Genomic DNA, 21,679 nt, shown 5'->3' with positions numbered 1-21,679 from the left:
CATGCAGTTAGTCAGCCACAAGCAGGTATAGGCTCCCCTGGCTCCACCATCTAAGCCCTTTTGGTTCTTTGGTTTTTTTCCCTAGATGAAATTTGGACCTTCCCCAAAAGGAGTGGCAGTGCCATGAGCAAGGCTATTGACCTTGCTCAGGATGTGGCCACATAGGAAAGTGCTGGAAGGTGTCCAGAGAAGGGCAACAAAGCTGGGGAGGGGTCTGGAGCACAGCCTTGTGAGGAGAGGCTGAGGGAGCTGGGGTTGCTTAGCCTGCAGAAGAGGAGGCTCAGGGGAGACCTTCTTGCCCTCTCCAACTCCCTGAAGGGAGGTTGTAGCCAGGTGGGGGTTGGTCTCTTCTCCCAGGAAAGCAGCACCAGAACAAGAGGACAGAGTCTCAAGGTGTGCCAGGGGAGGTTTAGGCTGGATGTGAGGAAGAAATTCTTCCCAGCAATAGAGACTGGCCCTTGGAATGTGCTGCCCAGGGAGGTGGTGGAGTCATCATCACTGGAGGTGTTTAGGAAGAGACTGGATGGGGTGCTGGGTGCCATCCAGAGTTGCTCTTTATTTAAATTCAATAAAGAGTTCTTGGAATTCTTTGAATTGAGTATCACCTCTGTGTTCAGTACAGGGTCAAAACTCTTAGAAAAAAATTATAGTGGTGTAGTTGATCAGATGGTGTTGGGTGAGAGGTTGGACTCCATGATCTCGAAGGTCTTTTCCAGCCTGGTTTATTCTGTTCTGTTCTGTTCTATCCTACCACTTCCTGAGGGAACCCTGCCAGTTTTGCTGACACAGCACTTCCCCTGAAATCAACGTCTGCATTTAATTTTTTTAGCAGGAGACACCCCTGAAGATTTCATGGGTCAGGTGTGCACTACAGTGCACACTGTACTGCCAGTGTTATCCCTTCAAGGAATTATAACAAACAAGAGGTTTACAGCTCGCCAACCAGGGGCTGATTCGGCATCACATATATTATAGCTGCCGCTGCTGGCTGTGAAGCATGACAATAAATCCTCATGTGAGACAGCATGAGCTAACCAAAACCATCAGAGCTGCACATTCTTCTGGAGGTTCAGTGGAGACACAGACAGGTTTCACTGCATGACTGCAGGTTGCTGTCAGGGTGACCTTTGGCCAAATCACTCACAGAGTCATATCTTAATTTGAAGAATGGAGTCAAAACTGTCTGAGCTTTTGAAAAATGGTTAGCTCAAGGAATGGGCTGATGTGGTCTGGTGAAAAGTATCTACAATGTCAACCTTTGGAAAATAAACCATCAAAATAGCCAACTCTAAGTTACTTAAAGAAACAAAACATTTTCCCATGTTCCTGCATAACAACTGGATTTCCTAGCCCAACCATAGCATAAAATGACATCAAAATGCTGAAGAAAGCTGATGAATAATTTGAAGTCAGACAACATAAGGCAGTGATGGATTTCTTTTGTGGTATGTTGTGTGCAGTGGAGAGCCTGGCAGAGCCAAGTTTCATTCACCTGATCTTCTACAGAGGCTGCAGCATGAAGGGCTAATATCCCTCTCACAGGGTTGGCAGAGCTAAACAGTAAATTACATCCTGCAGATGCTCTTCGTCACTCCATCTGAAGGCAGAAGGGACTGTAAGCTGTACACAACAGCAGTATTGTCAAATTCTTTGTATCTATTATACTGTAAGAAAACAAAACTAATTACAGGCATTTAGAGTCGAATTAACCAGGTTGGAAAAGACCTTTGAGATCATCGAGTCCAACCTATCACCCAACACCATCTAATCAACTCAACCATGGCACCAAGTGCCTCATCCAGGCTCTTGCTGAACACCTCCAGGGATGGTGACTCCACCACCTCCCTGGGCAGCACATTCCAACAGCCAATCTCTCTTGCTGGGAAGAACTTCTTCCTAACATCCAGCCTAAACCTCCCCTGGCACAGCTTGAGACTGTGTCCTCTTGTTCTGGTGCTGGTTGCCTGGCAGAAGAGACCAACCCCCACCTGGCTAACAGCCATGTGCTGTATAAAGTCATCTATAGCGGTAACTTATCAGTGCTAGGTTAAGAGTTGGACTTGATCTTAAATGTCTCTCCTATCCAAACCAATTTTGTGATTCTATGGCCGGCTTTCCATGCACCTTGCTTTCGGCTGCGTGCCCGCCTTTCGTCCTTTGGCAGAGCCCGCAGCGATCCCGTCCTCGCACCTCCGCCCTAGCAGGGGACCTGCCACGGCTCCAGCACCGCAGCAGGCTGCACAGCCAGGCGCTTGCAGGCGTCTGCCCCGGTACCAGCAGAGCTCTACTGCTGCAGGACGCTGTCCTGTTGAGTGAAGGCCTCGGCTGCAGTGGCAGAGCACACGGATGCCAGCACAGCCCTGGCTTGCCAATGTTGCGTGGCGGGCAGGCAGCCGCTGCCAGGGAGAGACCCGCTCTGCATTTTGACAGCTTCGCTGCCATCGCTGCTCGCTCGTGTGACAGCATTCATTTGGTTGTCCCTTTTCACCTATGCTCATCACCAAGGCAGCTCAGGTAACCCCCAAGCACTTACTCCCCGAGTGCCATCTGTGCCAGGGGCACACCCCGGCCTCACGCGGAGGCGCCGCAGCCCCGCGCCGGGCCGGAACTCCAGTGCCGGGAGCGCGTTTCCGCCGGAGCCGGTCCGCCGCCGCGCGCGGTGCCGGCGGCCGGAGAGGGCTACAGCCATGGCCGACACCGCTGCCCCGCCGCCTCCCGCTGCCCCGGCGTCGGGGCTGCCGGCCGCTCCCGGCAGCAACCCCCTGTCCCGCAAGCTCAACAAGATCCTGGACACTCGCCTGGACAACGACAAGGTAGATCGCGGGGCGGCTTGCCGGGGCCAGGCGGGGGCCGGGTCGTGCCTGGGGAGCGGGCCGGGCCTGCCCGCGGGGGAGCGCCCTGCGATCGGGGGCTGGGAGCCCCCATGGACTCCGAAATTGGGTTGCGAGCCCTTTCAAGTCCTCAGTGCTGCAGCAGAGTCACCAGCTGATGTTTGCAGCGTTCATTAAAAGTAAAACTATTTTGTATTTACCCATTTGGAGGTTGTAGCCAGGTGGGGGTTGATCTCTTCTCCCAAGCAGCCACCAACAGAACAAGAGGACACAGTCTCAAGCTGTGCCAGGGGAGGTTTAGGCTGGATGTTAGGAAGAAGTTCTTCCCAGCAAGAGAGATTGGCCATTGGAATGTGCTGCCCAGGGAGGTGGTGGAGTCACCATCCCTGGAGGTGTTTAGAGCCTGAATGAAGCACTTGGTGCCATGGTTGAGTTGACTAGATGGTGCTGGGTGATAGGTTGGACTGGACGATCTCAAAGGTCTTTTCCAACCTGGTTAATTCTATTCTACTCTACTCTCTTCTATTCCATTTTCAGTGACATGCCACACACCCATTCGTTCCCTTCACACAGCAGAGGGGTCCTTGTCGCTTAACGCAGAGGGCATCTTCTAAGCTTTTTCTCTTTCAGATGCTTTGTAGCTGTGAACAGATCATGCTTGAACTGAATGTGATCTTTGTAAAGCTAGTCTAAAACAGTAGACAAAGCTGTGTGTTACAGCACACAAACCAAAGACTCAGAAATTGTTCTTGTTGCTTACCAACAGATCCTGGAGTGTGCTTAGGTGACTTTTTTTCTCTAGAGCCACATAGTGGTATTTTGATTTCTTGTATACAACAATGAACTTCAGATAGAAGCGGAATGCAGCCTGCTTCCTTGTAACTCCATGGAAAGTTAAGGTATTCACAGAATCACCAAGGCTGGAAGAGACCTCAAAGATCATCAAGTCCAACCTGTCACCACAGACCTCATGACTAGACCATGGCACCAAGTGCCACATCCAATCCCCTCTTGAACACCTCCAGGGATGGTGACTCCACCACCTCCCTGGGCAGCACATCCCAGTGGCTAACAACTCTCTCAGTGAAAAGCTTTCTCCTCATCTCGAGCTTAAACTTCCCCTGGCACAGCTTGAGACTGTGTCCTCTTGTTCTGGTGCTGGTTGCTAGAGAAAAGAGACCAACCCCTTCCTGGCTACAACCTCCCTTGAGGTAGTTGTAGAGAACAAGAAGGTCTCCCCTGAGCCTCCTCTTCTGTAGGCTAAGCAACCCCAGCTCCCTCAGCCTCTCCTCACAGGGCTGTGCTCAAGGCCTCTCCCCAGCCTCGTTGCCCTTCTCTGGACACATTCAAGTGTCTCAATGTCCTTTTTAGGCTGAGTGGCCCAGAACTGGACTCAGTATTCTTTATTCTGCAGGAAATGCTGGAAGCACTGAAGGCTCTCTCGACCTTTTTCGTTGAGAACAGTTTGCGCACCCGGAGAAACTTGCGTGGAGACATCGAACGGCGAAGCTTAGCCATCAACGAGGAGTTTGTCCACATATTCAAGCAAGTTAAAGAGGTAGCTTTTTGCAGCATCACCAGCTATCTTGCAAGAGTACTGCTGTGGAGTTTAAAGCTTAGAATAAAGGGAAAAAAATGATTCAGAGAGTTTTTTACTTCCTGGGACAAATGCACCTAACCATAAAATTGCTTAATGTTTTGTTTTGTTTGATGAGAGGCCTGCACAGAGGGAGGTGATGTTTCAGACAGGTAAAAATGCCAAGGGAGTGTTGATCCTTAGAGGGGCCTCCTCCCCAGTGCTGAATAAAGAGCCTAGAGCTGCTGTGTTGTTTGCAGCTTGGGTGTCTCATTTTGGTGGGGTGAAGCTGGGCCCGGGCTGGCGTTCCTGATTTGAAACAGTTACTGTTGTCTGATCTTACCAGGAGCTTGAGAGTATCAATGAAGATGTGCAGGCCATGAGCAGCTGCTGTGAAGACATGTCCAGTCGTTTGAGGGTAATGTATACACAGATGTTCTTGGTGTATTTTCCCTGTTGAACTGTGGCTACTTTCTTTCTTTTAACAGGATAAATAGCAATTTTGAGGGATTAGCAGTGGTACAGAGCTGGATTTGTAGCATATATGTTACTTTAGGATGTTAGTATATTGCTTGGACGGTGAGGGGTTTGCAACACAAGTCCTGTGAGGACAGACTGAGGGAGCTGGGCTTGCTTAGCCTGCAGAAGAGGAGACTCAGGGGTGACCTTATTGGTTGGTCTCTTCTCCCAGGCACTCAGCACCAGAACAAGAGGACACAGTCTCAAGCTGCACCAGGGGAGGTTTAGGCTGGAGGTTAGAAGGAAGTTCTACAGAGGGAGTGAGATTGGCCATTGGAGTGGGCTGCCCAGGGAGGTGGTGGAGTCACCATCACTGGAGGTGTTCAGGGGGAGACTTGATAGGGTGCTTGGTGCCATGGGTTAGTTGATTAGGTGGTGTTGGATGATAGGTTGGACGTGGTGATCTTGAGGGTCTCTTCCAACCTGGTTAATTCTATTCTATTCTATTCTATTCTATTCTATTCTATTTGCTTATTTTGTAAATATTTTGAGGCAATCAGTTGCTTCCAAATGGCCATTCAGAGTGCAGCAATGTTCTTATTTTGAGAATAGCAATGTGATATCTTACTGGTTTGTGAGTGGGCAAAAACCCTTTTACTCCATCAGATTCGTGTGAGATTAAAGGGTTGATTACACATGTGTATTTCCATTTAAAATGTATGTGCTTTTGACATGGACTACATGTGTTATGTGTTCATAGAAATACCTCAGGTAGATTTGTAGGAGAGCATCCTGCAATGCAGAGAGGCAAAATCTAGTGTACTGTCCTCATTCTTTTGGTTTGGTTTCATAGCATTGTCTCAAAATGCTGATACACAACCAAAGCAATTCTTTTTCAGTTAATCCTGAATACATAATACTCTAAAGGGTTTTCCAGTGTGTCACCACATCTGGCCTGGGTTTAGTGCCCACTGTTCAGTACCACAATGAGTTTAAAAGGTTTATTGATGCTGGGGTGTAGATGTTTTGCCAAACTGAATCTGTTTGGAATATAGCACAGAAACCAAAATCCTTCACTAAAAATCCTGTGCAAAGAATTGCATTTTTCCTTCCTAGTGTTTGTGTACTGTAGCTGGGTAGGTTTCATGTCTGGGTAGTTACACCAAGTCACAGAATGACATGTCACTGCTGTAAGGACGTTTGCAGCCTGATTGTGGTGGTTTAGGCTGGGTGCTGGCCCAGATGCCACTGCGCAGGCCACACCTGGGAGGTCCCAAGGGGTTTGCCCAGCCCAGGGGGTGGTCACAGGGACCAGGTATTCCATTCCCATAATGCCCTGCTCCCCTATAAAATGTCCATGCGGGGTCTTCACTTCCTCTTTCGTCCCCTGCTGCTGCCTAGGTACAATGGCTGAGCTGCCTCCCTTGGGCCTGCCCAGGCCCAAGGCTGGGTTGGGGGGGGGAGGAAAGAGCCCTGGGGGGGGGTTTGGGTATACCCCCAGGTGGGGATGGGATGTTCTTGGGTATGTTCTGGAATCTCTCTCTTTGTCACGGTGCTTGTGGGTCTCTGTAAAACTTTCATTGTTGTTTATTGTTGTTTTCCTATTTAAACTTCCCATCACTTCTGCAATCCGTTTGCCTGAGTCGTTATTTCTGCCTGTGGTGGGGAGGGGACCTGCCCCAACCCATTACACTGATGAACTTGTTCCAGAGTGTGAGAGTACTGCAGTGCCCACTGCAGGACTTCACTTTCCATTGTGGAAGGCAATGGCTAATGCCTCTTGGAGGTCTGTCATCTCTTTGAACACTGCTCATGTGGATGTATTCCCTATTGCAGCTCAGGAACTGTTTGATTAAACTCTTAGATGTGGAAATGAGTCAAATGCCCATGCAGATTTTGGTGCTTTTCTGCCTTTAGATCCTGAAGTGTAACTATCCACTCTGAATACTTTTCTTGCATTTCCCCCCCCAGAGCAGAGCCACCCTGCAGTGATTTCTTTTTCTATTAAAGTCAGTAGGTAGTTTTGTTCTGTGTCCCACCTGAAATTTCCTCTAGAGCAATGTAGAACTCCTAACTTGACTCAGTTCAACCCATGCTTTCTTTGTAGCAATGTAAAGTAAGTTAATAAGCCCATGAGCTAGCACTCAGTTGTCATAGACTCTGGTATTTTGTCTGTAATAGAACATGAAGCATGTGCTGAAGCAAACAGAAAATGTAAAGAGGAGTATCTATAGCATATAAAGCAGGAAAGTGTGCTGAGATAGCAGATCAAATACAGGATATGAAGGGGACTATGTACTGATCAGCCAAAAAGCTTTTTACTATTTAACTTTATAATACCATCCAATGTACATCAACAGATACCATCAGATCTGTTTTCAGGACTTGAAAATGCAAGGGCTGAAAGGGAGAGGATGAGGCAAGTGCTGGAATGGAATAAAGTGGTTTTGAAGGATAGTGAAATCTTTCATTAGAATACTGAGTTCAAGAGTAACAGGGAAATATTCCTATTCTGGATCTGCAAGAAACATCAAATATCAACTTTCTGATTTTTCTGGCATGTCTGACTCTCCTCTGCAAGTTACCTTTTTCCTGATGAGAGATAAGCTCTTACATTGCACACACAGAATAATAGCAGTATCTGGTATGTGTTTGAAGCCATGTAAATAAGAACTGGTTTGTTACATCTAGCTCTAGCCAGGAAAGCTGCTTTTCCTTTCTTTCTGCTCTCCTACTGTTAACATTCTTCTGCCCAGAAACTGCGGGAAAGGAAGCAAGTCTCTTCTTGGTGGATTATTAAAATGGAATAGAATAGAATAGAATAGAATAGAATAGAATAGAATAGAATAGAATAGAATAGAATAGAATAGAATTAACCAGGTTGGAAAAGACCTTTGAGATCATCCAGTCCAACCAATCACCCAACACCATCTGATCAACTCAACCATGGCACCAAGTGCCTCATCCAGGCTCTTTTTAAACACCTCCAGGGATGGGGACTCCACCACCTCCCTGGGCAGCACATCCCAATGGCCAATCTCTCTTGCTGAGAAGAACTTCCTAACATCCAGCCTAAACCTCCCCTGGCACAGCTTGAGACTGTGTCCTCTTGTTCTGATGCTGGGTGCCTGGGAGAAGAGACAACCCCCTCCTGGCTACAACCTCAAAATACAGAACTCTGAAGGAAGGGGTGAAGAAAACATCTGGAATTAGTGGTGTTTCATGCTGAATAGTTCAGGTCTAGTCTTTTTGCGTTACACTTCCAGTGGGCAGCCAACCATTTTGAATGTCTTCTGTCTGTTTGCAGAGCAGTGTTGCAGAATTCCTGAGCTGCCACTGCAGCAATTCCTTTAGTCCTGCAGCCGCTGTCTGTAGCAGAATTGTTTCTTCATGGGTTCCTTTACATTGTCATCACTGAGTGTTTAGGGCTGTGATGAGCTTCTTAAGTGCATTGCTCTTTGAATTGTAAAGTCACAGAATTTTTTAGGTTGGAAAAGACCTTTAAGATCATCAAGTCCACCCTTCAGCCTGGCACTGCCAAATCAAACAGTAACCATATCAAATGGTCACCATGTCTATGTGTCTTATTTTGATACCTCCAGGGATGGGCACTCCACCACTTCTCTGGGCCGGCTCTTCCAGTGCTTGATAACCCTGCTGGGCAAGAAGTTTTCCCTAATAATTGTTCTCTGTCCTCACAGCCATGTAAGCTGCTGGGACTGCAGAGCCAAATTTGCTTAGCAGAGGTGTATTCATATTGTCTAAACTGTGTCAGTGAACACTGGGACTGGGCAGTTCAGCTGCCAGAGAAACTTGTTTGACATTTTTTGGTGTGTAAAAGCAACAAATTTGCAGCTGGCTGACAAACAAAGTCACGAAAGCAATGGTTTTGTGTTAAATTAAAGATGAACTGCGTGCATATAGATCTATGCAAAGATGAAGGTGTACATGGCTAAGGATGTGAATGTATTTTTTTGTGCCTGAAAATGGAGCTAATGAATACTCATTGCAAGAAAGCCTTTTGTTTCAAAGAGTACACTTTTTAAACTGCCTATAATCAAAACACTTCAAAAGGTTGTGTAATAAATTGTACATGTTTGTGTTTTTCACATGCTTAATAATTCTAATTGTGTTCTAGGCAGCAAAGGAACAAACCCAGGACTTGATAGTGAAAACCACAAAACTCCAGGCAGAAAAGTATGTATCCAACCTTCTTTACTTCTTGAAGGCATGACAGTACTGATGGCATTTTCTTGTAGGTCTGCTTCTGCCACTTTTGGTTTTGAGTAATGCCTGGAGGTTTTGTTGTATTTGTACTTCGGCTTTAATGCTGTCTGTGCTTGTAGCTCCATTGCAATAACAATACTGAACTCTCAGTTTATTACTAGAGGATACAAAAAGGTAAGAGCATGTGTTAGTAGTTGTTGCCATAAAAATTAGCCTTTTAGGAAAGTGAGTGAGTATGGTGGTACAGAGTGTTGAATGTGGATGTACTTAATGTCAGTTGATAATTTAAGTTACATTGGTCTGCAGCAGATGTGGATCTGCTCAATGTCTCGTCAGTTTCACAGGCTTCTTGTTGTTAATGCTTAACAGCCAGTGGAAATTATTCCCTTGCTCAGGGGTTGCATGGAGCAACAGAAAGTTGGGTTGTTAGCTACTCTGCTGTGTTTAAAGCTAAGTGTGAAATACCTAAGTGCTGTTTAATGAGCCTAACACAAACCACTTTCCCCCTTGCTTCTCCAGCCTCTGGTGGAAGGAAGTAGTTGTATTTTGCTCTTTTCAGTATTTTTATTCATGGGAAGGGGGTAATAACCTATGGCAGATTTAAGTAGTCTTTATTGGGTTTATGGCTAGGGTATCTGATTGTGCAGTTCTAGGCTTTGTCAGTGTAGAATGAATCTCTCTGCTTTATGAGCTTTCTCCTGCAAATTCTGTACAGTTCACTGGAGAAGAGAAACAATTATTTCCAGTAATAACTTTGTAGTAGAAATTGGATAGCTCAGAGTGTACTTTTAAAATCACTAGAAATCCCTGGGTTGATATTATGGAGCCTGGATTATGTCCTGTGAGTGTTGGAATGTGAAGTCAGAGTGTAAGCTGCACATATTTGAGAAGTTGAATGTGGAATAACTGCATTCAGTGCAATGATGGCAGAGATAAGATGAAGGAGTTGTCCCAGTCACAGTTTCTGTGTCTAGAAGTAGACTTAGAGAAATTGTTATTTGAAGTAGGAGTGTGTTGAGTAGTCATATTTTTTGTGGTCTCAAGAAAAGGAAAGCATTCTGAAGCAGAATGGAAGATACCAAGAGCAATCTCAAGAGGTGTGTGTCTAATTAGCCTTAAATTCCATCAGAGGAGGTTAAATACTGTACATCAGTGCTTCTACAACACAGTTTTTACTTGCACAACAGTTTACTTGAAAGGCTTTCTGCTAATACCTGTAAGAGATACAACATCTCTCTAGGGTGAAGAGGAAAAAGGGCTCAGGAAGTGGCCTGTCCTTCTTAGGGTCTCTGTGACCTCAGAGTGCAGATGTAGGAAGAGTTCTCTTTTTGAAAGTCTGTTTTTAGTATACCATGAAAGCACTCCCTAGCAAAAGCCAACCAGTACTTGTGATCTTACACTACAATGGTTATGGGAGACTAATAGTGCTATTCATTAACAAAAGTAACTCTTCCAGGCTGAGCCTACAAAGCAATGAAGCAAAAGCTACAAGGAAGACTTTTGGTCTGTTTCAGACATTTCAGTAATCTTTTATTTTGCCTCGTTAAAGGACTGTTCTGATTGCTTTGCTTTACATCAAACACATGTGGAGGCATTTGCTGCTAAATGTTAGGGGTCTCTTGAAAAGCTGAAACCTTGCCTGCACTCACACAAAATACAGGTATTTATTAAACTGCTGATTTCTTCTTAGCCAGCAAAGGAGTGAGTGATGAAACTGGGAAGGAATAGCTTCTGTCTTCTGAAAGTTGCCATAACGCACTGTTAGACTGAATTGCTGAGGTGAAGCTGGACCTGTTCAGTAAGAAGGAAAATGAATCAATGACCCTAAACCAAGAAGTGTCAGTCTAGAATAAGACAGTAATTGCTGAGTTCTTCCTCTAAAGAGATGTCTCTTCTCATTATGAAGCACAGAAGCCATCTTTGAATGTCATCCATCCCAACTGTCTGTCTGCTTTCCCTGGGCCTTGCAGGTGTTTATGTCACGGCAGGCTTTTCACAAGCAAGCACAGGCTAGGCAGATCTTTGCATTTAACAGCATCAAGAGTGGAGACATTGCTGTGTAGTTTTTACATTCCAGTATTTTTAAATCCATTTTTTGTGCTCACAGTATCTGTGAGTTAAGCTCTTAAGACAGTGCTGGGCAGTATGTTTTGAAACACTACTCTGAAAAAGAGCTGCAGTGATGTTACAAAAATAACACTGCTGTGAAAACCACCACAAGCTCTGTTATGAAAATGGCAGCATTAGCTTTGTCCTTTGCAGTGGCAGCTGCTGAGCAGTTTGAAATGCACAGAATGTGGCTGAGCCAGATGCTTACCCCAGCCATAGGAAAGTTACTTTGACTCTGCCATCCTCGCTCAGCACTGCATGAAGTCTCATCTGATTTCATGGTTTTTCACCACTTTTAAATAACTTCATAGAAATCATGCTCATTTTATGGAAATAATTTACCATAGTAGCTGCTGGTGAAAGAGAAAATTCTCCTCTGGAGCATGTATCTGATTTACTTCAGCTGACTCTGTTTTTGTAGGAGGAAAATGTTATGATTTGGTTTAATGTTGTGAAACTGAAGGGAGATGGTAAACTCTCAGATGGGTTTTATGTATCTGTGGTAATTGGGGATTCAGATTTAACCAAATGTTTACGGTTTTTGTTTGAAATGTTAGGGAAAAGAGGCTCCTGTCTGCACTCAGAATGCTGAAGACAGAAAGTTACTTAGATGAATAATTGAGTTTCTGTTTCACAGCTTCTTGTTGACTTCTCTTCATTTTCCAGGAATGCCTGTGATCTCTGCTTTTGATCAAAGATGTGTCACTGTCTTTAAAGGACAGGTGGAACCCTTGCCTTGGGTGCACCCTCCTCATGCCTGCTCAGTTCTTAGGAAAACCAAACTTCATCAGAAAGTGTTGTGAGTGACATCAAGTTTAAAGCAGCTTGCAATGAAAAGAACAGAATGTTAACTACAGAACCAGAGAAGGCAAAGCCAATGGCCAGCATCTTTTTGACTGGAGTTGGGGTTTTATTCTCCCAGCTGTACAAAGCAAATAAAGGGAAGATTGAAATAGTAATAGTTAGTAGAGTGCAACATTTTTTGTCCTTGCAATAATAAGTCACAGAAGCACAGAATGTCAGGTATTGGAATGAACGTTGGAAGATCATCCAGTCCAACCTCCCTGCAGGAGCAGGGTCACTTGAACGTGTCCAGAGAAGGGCAACAAGGCTGGGGAGAGGCCTTGAGCACAGCCCTATGAGGAGAGGCTGAGGGAGCTGGGATTGTTTAGCCTGGAGAAGAGAAGGATCAGGGGTGACCTCATTGCCCTCTACAACTACCTGAAAGGTGGTTGTAGACAGGAAGGGGTTGGTCTCTTCTCCCAGGCAACCAGCACCAGAACAAGGGGACACAGTCTCAAGCTGTGCCAGGGGAGGTTTAGACTTGAGGTGAGGAAAAAGTTCTTCACCGAGTGAGTCATTTGTCATTGGGATGTGCTGCCCAGGGAGGTGGTGGAGTCGCCGTCCCTGGAGGTGTTCAAGGGGAGATTGGACGTGGCACTTGGTGCCATGGTCTAGTTGTGAGGTCTGTTGGGACAGGTTGGACTTGGTGATTATACTGTGATACTGTGATACCTAGAGTAGGTCCCACAGGACCACTTCCAGGCAGGTTCTGAATGTCTCCAGTGAAGGAGACTCCACAGCCTCTCTGGGCAGCCTGCTCCAGGGCTCTGTCACCCGCACAGGGAAAACGTTTTCCATTCTATGTATGTGGAACCTCCTGTGTCCAAGCTTGCACCTGCTGCTCCTTATCCTATCACTGGACATGCATACCTCTTCAGAAATGTTCCCCCTTGGCACTTGAACCTACAGAATGTGTGGGGTTTTTTCAATCAAGAGCTGCATGAAAGCAGTGGAGAATCGTTTACTGAGGGTGCAGAATGGCTAGGGAAACTTGAGCATAAGAATGCTTGTTCAAGCTTGCACCCTTGCCTGTGTTAATTTGCTTCTGTGGTACATGCAAAGCAATGGCTGTGTCAGTGGTTCTGTGCAGCTTCTAGCTTTCATACATGAAGTAGTTTTTGCATTGTATTATCACCTCTATAATTAGGTGTAGTTCAAAACTAGTTTCAGTTCCCTAATCTTCTTACCTGAGTGCTTTGGTGAGCCTCATCTCTGTTGTTTGAAGGTATAGTGGTCTACCTGTTCCACCTGCTTATCTTATAGACTATCCTGGTGAGCTGTTTAGGACTTGCTGTGTTGGTAAAATGTGTGATTTAAGACTCTTGGTTGAAAAGTTTGGGTATAATACAAGATGTTATTGTCAGAGTTAGCTTGAAAGCTCTACACCCTCTGGCAGCTGCTTTGCAGCCTTGTTTTTCTTGTAGTTCAGCTGGTGAGCCTCAGACCTGTTTGGACAGAAGTGCCAACTGGAGAGTATTGCTTGGGTAACAGATCTGAAAAATAATCTACTAGAGCTGCAGCTTTGTATTTGTGAGTCTGTCCCAGGGGGGTTTTCCTTTGGGCCACTACACTGCCTGGTCTGAACTTGCTTTCTCTCTGCACTTCCCTCTGCTGTAAGGCAGAAGCAGAACAGTTTTTTCTTCACATTATTTAATTATGGAATTAACATAGGAACTAAAGATTCCCCCTCCCCCCCTTGTTAAAATTGGGACATAACAGAACTGAATCATGAAGTGTGAAATAAAGCAGTCTAAGCCATTCAGCCCATCTGTTTGTGACAGGATTCATTGCTGTTCAGCAATGTAGAGTCCTGAACAGAATGTTTGGTTTGATGTATGTAGTAACAACCTTTGATTCACAAAGAAAACCTGAGGTAGTTAATGTTGACAATTTCTGTGAATTGGCCACTTCAGGAGATTCCTACACATTTACTTGAGCACACCAGTACTGCTTTCAGGTTGCATTTGGCTTTTTGTGGGCAGTACTGCAGAGCTGAGTCTGTTCTCAAGCAGCTGCTGTGGATTTGTTCATTGACTTTCTCAAGAGAAAAAAAAAGATCTTGTTCCCTGAAGTGATCTTTCAAGGTCCCTTCCAGCCCTTAACAGTCTGTGATTCTGATTCCTCTTTTCTTGTTGTACCTGAATTTAGGCCTACTTGCAACACTGAACTACTTCACCTTCTTGCCAGTGTCCTAGCATTCAGGAGCTCTCAGACCAGACAATAGCCAGTCCAGGTTCAGAATTCTCTCTACAAAATGCAAGAAACCTGACTTCAGAGTAGTTTTACCAGCCCCTGAAGAGTGAGGTATTGTGCAAGACTGTCTCTGAGGTTAGCCACACATGACAGTCGTGGATCTAACAATTGAAGAAAGAGACCAGAAGGTAATAGTTACAGTATTATTTCTTACCCAATTAAATCAGAACAGTTCTGTGCAAGTATGGGCTCAGGGAAACCACAGAAGGTAAACATGCAGAAAGAAAAAGTTGTTGAGTCACAAGGCTTTTTGGGGAAGTGAAGACTGCTATGATCTGAAAACTGTGAAAAAATGGGAATGTAAAGGCCTTGGACAGATACCTTTTTTGTCAGGCTAAAGTTTAAGGGCTTTCATTCAGAGTATGTACTTGATCACCTTTACAGAATACCTTGTTGGGGTAGCTTCTAGTAATTGTGTTCTTAAACAGAGCAAAATGTGGGGTTTTGCTGTCAGTCCTTAGTTAAGTTGATCCTGGAAGTGTGTTTCTGTAGCACTAGGAGCTGGCTGGAGGCTGAACCCAGAGTGGTGGTGAATGCTGCCACATCCAGCTGGCAGCCAGGCACTAGTGGTGTGCCCCAGGGATCAGTGCTGGGGCCCATGCTGTTCAATATCTTTATCAGTGATCTGGATGAGGGCATTGAGTCCATCATCAGTAAGTTTGCAGATGACAGCAAGCTGGGGGCAGGAGTTGATCTGTTAGAGGGTAGGAGAGCTCTGCAGAGGGACCTTGCCAGGGTGGACAGATGGGCAGAGTCCAAGGGCAGGAGATTGAACACATCCAAGTGCCAGGTTCTACACTTTGGCCACAACAACCCCAGGCAGTGCTACAGGCTGGGGTCAGAGTGAGAGCAGCCAGGCAGAGAGGGACCTGGGGGTACTGGTTGAGAGTAGGCTGAACACAAGCCAGCAGTGTGCCCAGGTGGCCAAGAAGGCCAATGGCATCCTGGCCTGCATCAGGAACAGTGTGGCCAGCAGGAGCAGGGAGGTCATTCTGCCCTGGACTCAGCACTGGTTAGGCCACACCTGGAGTCCTGTGTCCAGTTCTGGGCACCTCAGTTTAAGAAGGACATTGAGACTCTTGAATGTGCCCAGAGAAGGGCAACAAAGCTGGGGAGGGGTCTGGAGCACAGCCCTGTGAGGAGAGGCTGAGGGAGCTGGGGTTGCTTAGCCTGCAGAAGAGGAGGCTCAGGGGAGACCTCATTGCTGTCTACAACTCCCTGAAGGGAGGTTGTAGCCAGGTGGGGGTTGGTCTCTTCTCCCAGGCACCCAGCAGCAGAACAAGAGGACACAGTCTCAAGCTGTGCCAGGGGAGGTTTAGGCTCAAGGTGAGGACAAAATTCTTTCCAGAAAGAGTAACTGGCCCTTGGAATGTGCTGCCCAGGGAGGTGGTGGAGCCACCATCACTGGAGGTGTTCAAAAAAGGATTGGATGAGGCACTTGGAGCCATGGTTTAGTTGTCAGGAGGTGTTAGGGATTGGGTTGGTCTTGATGGTCTCTGAGGTCTTTTCCAGCCTCGTTGATTCTGTGGCTCTGCCCAGTGAAGATGTGAGAAGAGAAAGAGAGGAGAGAGACATAATATAGTAGATGGGTAAGACAACTTCTCTTTGAGTTATGAACTTACTTCAGTATTTCCACTGCCTACACTTCAGACAGAGACTGACTTTTGCTGAGCAGTAGCACTGCAGTAGCCAAACCCTTTCCCCAGACTTGGTGGGATTTGCAAGGGTTTTTATGGCAACAGTTTTTGCTCACTCATGAATTTCATGGAATCATTTAATTTCTTATCTCAACACAGAGACCACCTTGTTTTCAAAACAAGGTAGCTTGCAGTCCAAACCCCACCAGTTCATCACAGGCACTGTATTATGAGTTCTGTGCACAATGAAAAAACAAAAAGCCCTTAAAGATGCTGTCTTGGTCTGGTGGAAGGTGTCCCTGCCCATGGCAAGGGGGTGGAACTACAGCATAGAATCACCAGAGCTGGAAATGGCCTCTGAAGGTCATCTAGCTTAACCCCCCTGCCTCCTTCCCCCACCCCCTCCATCTTCCCAAGGCAGCTCCTGCTCCCTCTCACACCATCCTCCCCCCTGCCTAAGCAGCTCCTGCTCCACCACCACCATTCCTGCAGCCATCCCAGAGCCTGGGGCAAGACCCTCACCAGCCAAGACAGCATCCAGAGGAGCTCAGCCCCAGTGAGCAGCCCCAGCCAGCACCCGTGGATGGTATTGGAGCAGTCAGCAATGTTGGCCCTAACAACCGGGGGGCCACCAGGCCCCCCGGCCTTTTGTCACCACCACCCACACCCAGTGTGCACCAGGGGCACTCACCAGTGAGGAGAGGAGGATCCTCAGCCCAGATGGGCTCAGCTTAGGGCTGCTGCCCTTCCTGGTGGGGATTAAATAGGGCAGTGGGTGGGGAGGGCCAAGTGGCCACAGCTGGGGTGGGAGGAGACTCCAGCAGAGCCCAGGTGCTGTGGGTTTGAGGGGAAAAGGGGGGAAATGGGGTGGGTGGGGTGGCAAAGGGGCAGGCTGTGACAGCTGAGTTGTTGAGAAAGAATGGAGGTTACAATAACAAGAGGGCAAATGGCATCCTGGCCTGTATTAGGAATAGTGTGGCCAGCAGGAGCAGGGAGGTCATTGTGCCCTGTACTCTGCATTGGTTAGGCCACACCTTGAGTCCTGTGTCCAGTTCTGGGCCCCTCAATTTGGGAAGGACATTGAGACACTTGAAGGTGTCCAGAGAAGGGCAACAAGGCTGGGGAGAGGCCTTGAGCACAGCCCTGTGAGGAGAGGCTGAGGGAGCTGGGGTTGTTTAGCCTGGAAAAGAGGAGGCTCAGTGGTGACCTCATTGCCCTCTACAACTACCTGAAAGGTGGTTGTAGACAGGGAGGGGTTGGTCTCTTCTCCCAGGCAACCAGCACCAGAACAAGAGGACACAGTCTCAAGCTGTGCCAGGGGAGGTTTAGACTCGAGGTGAGGAGAAAGTTCTTCACTGAGCGAGTCATTCGTCATTGGAATGTGCTGCCCAGGGAGGTGGTGGAGTCGCTGTCCCTGGAGGTGTTCAAGGGGAGATTGGACGTGGCACTTGGTGCCATGGTCTAGTTGTGAGGTCTGTTGGGACAGGTTGGACTTGATGATCCTTGGGGTCTCTTCCAACCTTAGTTACTGTGATACTGTGAAATACACTTTTGTTTAGCTTAACCTAAGCTCTGGTCACAAGTTGGAAATGGTATCTTGTGTCTCAGCTGTTGTGGAGATACTTAACCTCAAACTGTTGAGGTTTTGCATGTGAAAATTGCTTATCCAGAGTGTCCTGTAGGTACATACCAGTGCTGTGTGCAGGAAGCCTGATCAGTATGCAAGTAGAAAATTCCTGGGTCGTACACATTCATTTCCAGCATGGATGCCTTTTCCCCTAGTGTTTAATTGTGTATTTGGCAAGGTTTGAATCATTTCAGTGCAGCTGATATCCCCTCACTTCTACTTTAGTCTCTCTTGGTTTTCACCTGTTTATTTTTGAGCAGAGTGTGTTATGCCTATCTTTAGTCAGGAGTTACAGATAGGAGAAACAGAAGTTCACATCCACTTTTCTGCTGCCAGCTATCATTTGTTATTTGCATGATCACAGAATCATAGCATTAACAAGGTTGGAAAAGACCTCAAAGATCATCAAGTCCAACCTGTCACCCCGGACCTCCTGGCTATTAGACCATGGCACCATGACTGTGATAAACTCATCAACTATTCAGCATATGGCTGGTGAATGACTTCTTTGTTTTGTACATGTTTCTGGGTTTGGAGCACTCCCCTCAAAAATGTGTTCTTTCCAGTGCAAGCCTTTCCCTAATTTCCAGGATAACACTTGGGTATCACTTGGCTTCTCTCTCTCACCTTGTCCTTTATCATGAAAGCATCCACCCTCTCATGAATTAGGTTCTCCTTTCCCACGATCAGCTCCCTAGCTGTGGTCTCATGCAAGTCCATTGTTCTTGAGCACAGATGATCAGGATTGTGCTCTCTTTTCCAGATTGGGTCTCATTAAAGCCTTCTCTAATATTACTGTTATTTGCCTGTATCCTGGGTACTTTTAACAGTTCACTATGATTTGCTTCCTTTAATTAAGGAGAAGATCTCATCATTCTGTTCTATGATGGGAATTGGGCACTAAGTATCTTCTCACAGTATTTCAGTTGCCCTTAAGAGAATGTATTTGACAGAACATAAATAATAAACCCCTTTGCTCTCAGCATTTACCAACTCATTCTGGTGTGGTACTTACAAAGGGTTTCCTAAGGCTTGTGTGCAGGCCTTTTGTTACACAGCATTGTGTAACAGCCTGCACAGAACCCGTCACAGACACCCAGGTTTTGCAGCAGCTGCTGCAAAGCATTCCTACACGTCTGTCAAAGCTGCTTATTTCTTTATGAGGAAGAACCACTCCACCTTTCCAAGTCTAATGCTCAGCAGCACAGATGGAAAGTCATTTCAGGATGTGGTGCTGTGGTTCATCCTAGGTGAAGTAAGCCAGCAGAGCTTCGTGCTGCGTTGGGTGGCAAAGTGGAAAAGCCTGGTCCTCCCCTGGCCCATTTTTGAGCTGTCTAGGTGATAACCCTGGCCAGCACTGTGCATTTGTATCTGGTTCAAGGAAGAGGGCATGAAGTGCATAGTTTCCCCAGCCTTTTGAGTTTCCTTGCAAAAGAATGTTGTCTTCCAGGCAACAATTAAAACTGGGGGAATTGTGCTTTGTTGTGCTCTTGTCCCTCACCCAAGCTCCAAAGCCTGCCAGAGCTTGGCACTTCCCTTTGCACTGGTGCAGTGTTCCCAGAATCTGTTAATGTTGCTCCTTTATGCAGGGGTAACTTTAGTAAGAGAGAACAAAATAGGAACAGCCTCCACTGTGTGATAGCAGCAGAGTGTGGCCATTCTGCTGGATTGCACTTGCTTACAGCACCACTTAGACATTGCTGTGTTTACAGAGAGGGCTCTTGAAACGGCTCAGGTGTCTGCACAGGCACTGACTAGTGTGGGTGATATGTAAGAGGGCCTTTAGCTTGTGTTCTCACCTGCCTTGTGTTTTGCCTAGCCCTTACTGCAGTAAAATGACTCTAGCAGACTTGAGTAATACTTGAATCCATTTCCCTGCTTTAATAAGATTAATTAAATCCTAATTGTTTGTTAGGTTGTGCCTGAGGAGATACAAAAATGATTAAATGCCTATGGAAATGTGCTGGTCTCATTGATGCTGTCTACAGCCAGATAGAGGTCAGGGGCACACAGCACTTACATGTTCTGTTCCTGATCCATCATCTGGGATATGGAATCTCTTTCTCATGCAGATTGATAACCAAGGCAACTTCCTTAGCCATTGTAAGCAGAAGGCTAACCTGGTTTTGCAGCGCTGTAGCTTGTTGAAATCTCATGTCCTCTGTAAAGAGCCTAAAAGAAATAGCTGCATCAAGGTTCAGACACATGCTTTGAGGTTTGGACAGATGTTTCTCGCCGCTTCCAAGGCTCTGTCTTGAGGACGATGGAACATTGCTGCCACCTGGAGGTGGTTGTCTTGTGTTTGCACTGTGAGACTTCTAATTTGCCAGGGTGCTGAGTTCAGTGTAGTGACTCTGGACTATAAACATTATTGGGAGTGTGCAGAAGGGTCAGTGAGCACTTGCAGCAGGTATTAGCCAGGGATGGGAATGGCTTTGAAGCACGATATTTGACTGAATCTTGTTCTCTGTAGCAGCAAAAAAGCAATGGAGGGAAGACTGTGCAGAGCAAAGGCTTCATGTGGAGAGAGTTGACAAGGACATCTGTTCATTTTTGTAACTCTAGGAGTGAAGGGGACACAAAATTCCAGCATGGACTAATAAATGTAGTGATTGTACAGTTCCTGACTCTGATCCTTGTTCTTTGGAAGTCTTTAAGCCTGAGAAATCTGAACAAGCTGAAAAAATTGTTCTGCCCTGTATGTAGCACTTCTTAAAATCTGCAGAACAGTAGACCTTGGTAAGTGGAGACCTTAGAGCACTTGGGAGATATGCAGATTCAAAGAACAGAAGAGCTACTCAGCATCCCACCTCCTCCTGTGTTTATGGGAGATCTTGCTTCAGTTGGAACCAAATAAGGTCTGGCATTTGCTTTTTTCAGTCCCTTTCCAACCTTCCTTCTTTTCCCTGAAAGGAGGGATAATCCATCCTAAGTATTTGCAACTTTGTGGTTTTATATTAAACTGAGGTTTCTGTTGCAAGAAGAGAAACTCATAGCAACCATTAAATGAAGTTAATTCACTAAATTACAGTGTCTGTTGTTTAAACCAAATCCAGTGATGGTGATGTTGATGGGTAGACTTCCTCAGAACAATGGCATGAAAGAGGAACACGCTGTTGGAAGCACTGAGTGAAATGGTAGGTGTTACTGCTTGAGTCTGAGCAGCTGCATCATAATTGTCTAGGTTTTTGAGAGTGTTGAGAGGGGAGAGTCTTACTACTACTATTGTTATTACTCTTAGTAGTAGTTACAACTGACTATTGAAATGACCTCTTTTCACATCCCAAAAGAGATGTGAAGTGGTGTTTTCATGAGTAGTTTCATAGCAGCAGTGAACTAGGTAGCTGTTGCCCCTTGTCTCTGGCAGCTTGCTGTGCTCACACACCCCTTCCTACAGGGTGTGTGAGCTTAGTAATTCCACTGTCCTATGGTACACATGCAGGCCTGTGGTAACCTGCATTACAGAATCTTTATAACCTCACCCCTTAAAACTAAACACAGCAAAACTGTTAGTGTTTTTCCTGCCAGCTTTGTGCAGTGTCTGATTCTCTATGTGCTGGTATAAACAAAGGTTCTCTGGGACAGTGAAAGGGCAGTAAAGGACAGCTGGGGCTGGGGCAGCCTAGGCAGCATGGCTTGGGCATTGCTGCTATGATGGAGCACGTTGCTGCTACGATGGAGCACATTGCTGCTATGATGGAGCACATTGCTGCAGAGCAGGCTTGACCCATTCTAATCTTTGTTGTGCAAATTAGGGAGTTATCATCAGGAAAGCTCTCATGAGCCTAATGTTTGATAAAAAATGCTCCTTTGTTAGTCTCCTGATGTTATTAGCTCTCTTCACCTGAGGTTACACAGTGGTCCCCTCTCCTGATGTTTCTTGCCTAGGCTTCCTGCCAGAAGGTTACTGAATTGGCTCAAAACAGTTTTCCTGAGTTCTGCTTCTGCTGTGGTGAGAGATGGCCACGCTTGCTGTGTCTGAAAGGCACATCAGTGGGGCTGGACAGCAGTGCCAGGCCTGTTAAAGGTGTGTCCTCACCCCAATACCAGAGATTGATCTGAAACTTATTGGAAGAGCAGATGGGGCAACTTCAAACTCATCACCTCAGGAGTCTCC

The 21,679-nt window shown here is 46.3% G+C and overlaps 1 protein-coding gene across 1 annotated transcript in view; it reads left to right on the top strand.

Annotated features, from left to right (window-relative positions):
• The first annotated feature begins 2,672 nt into the window (after window positions 1-2,672).
• Window positions 2,673-21,679, top strand: part of COG6 (component of oligomeric golgi complex 6) — a 57,067-nt gene continuing 38,060 nt past the window's right edge. Inside the window, exons 1-4 of the mRNA XM_009908676.2 lie at window positions 2,673-2,813; window positions 4,246-4,389; window positions 4,754-4,825; window positions 9,005-9,063. Of these exons, the coding sequence (XP_009906978.2) occupies window positions 2,688-2,813; window positions 4,246-4,389; window positions 4,754-4,825; window positions 9,005-9,063 (401 nt within the window). The 5' untranslated portion in view covers window positions 2,673-2,687. The remainder of the gene's footprint in view (window positions 2,814-4,245; window positions 4,390-4,753; window positions 4,826-9,004; window positions 9,064-21,679) is intronic.

The sequence above is a fragment of the Dryobates pubescens genome, chromosome 7, assembly GCF_014839835.1.
Source record: "Dryobates pubescens isolate bDryPub1 chromosome 7, bDryPub1.pri, whole genome shotgun sequence".
In the NCBI taxonomy this organism is placed as follows: Eukaryota; Metazoa; Chordata; class Aves; order Piciformes; family Picidae; genus Dryobates; species Dryobates pubescens.
Note: the sequence above shows the minus strand (reverse complement) of the source record. Positions and strands in the feature narration are given on the sequence as shown.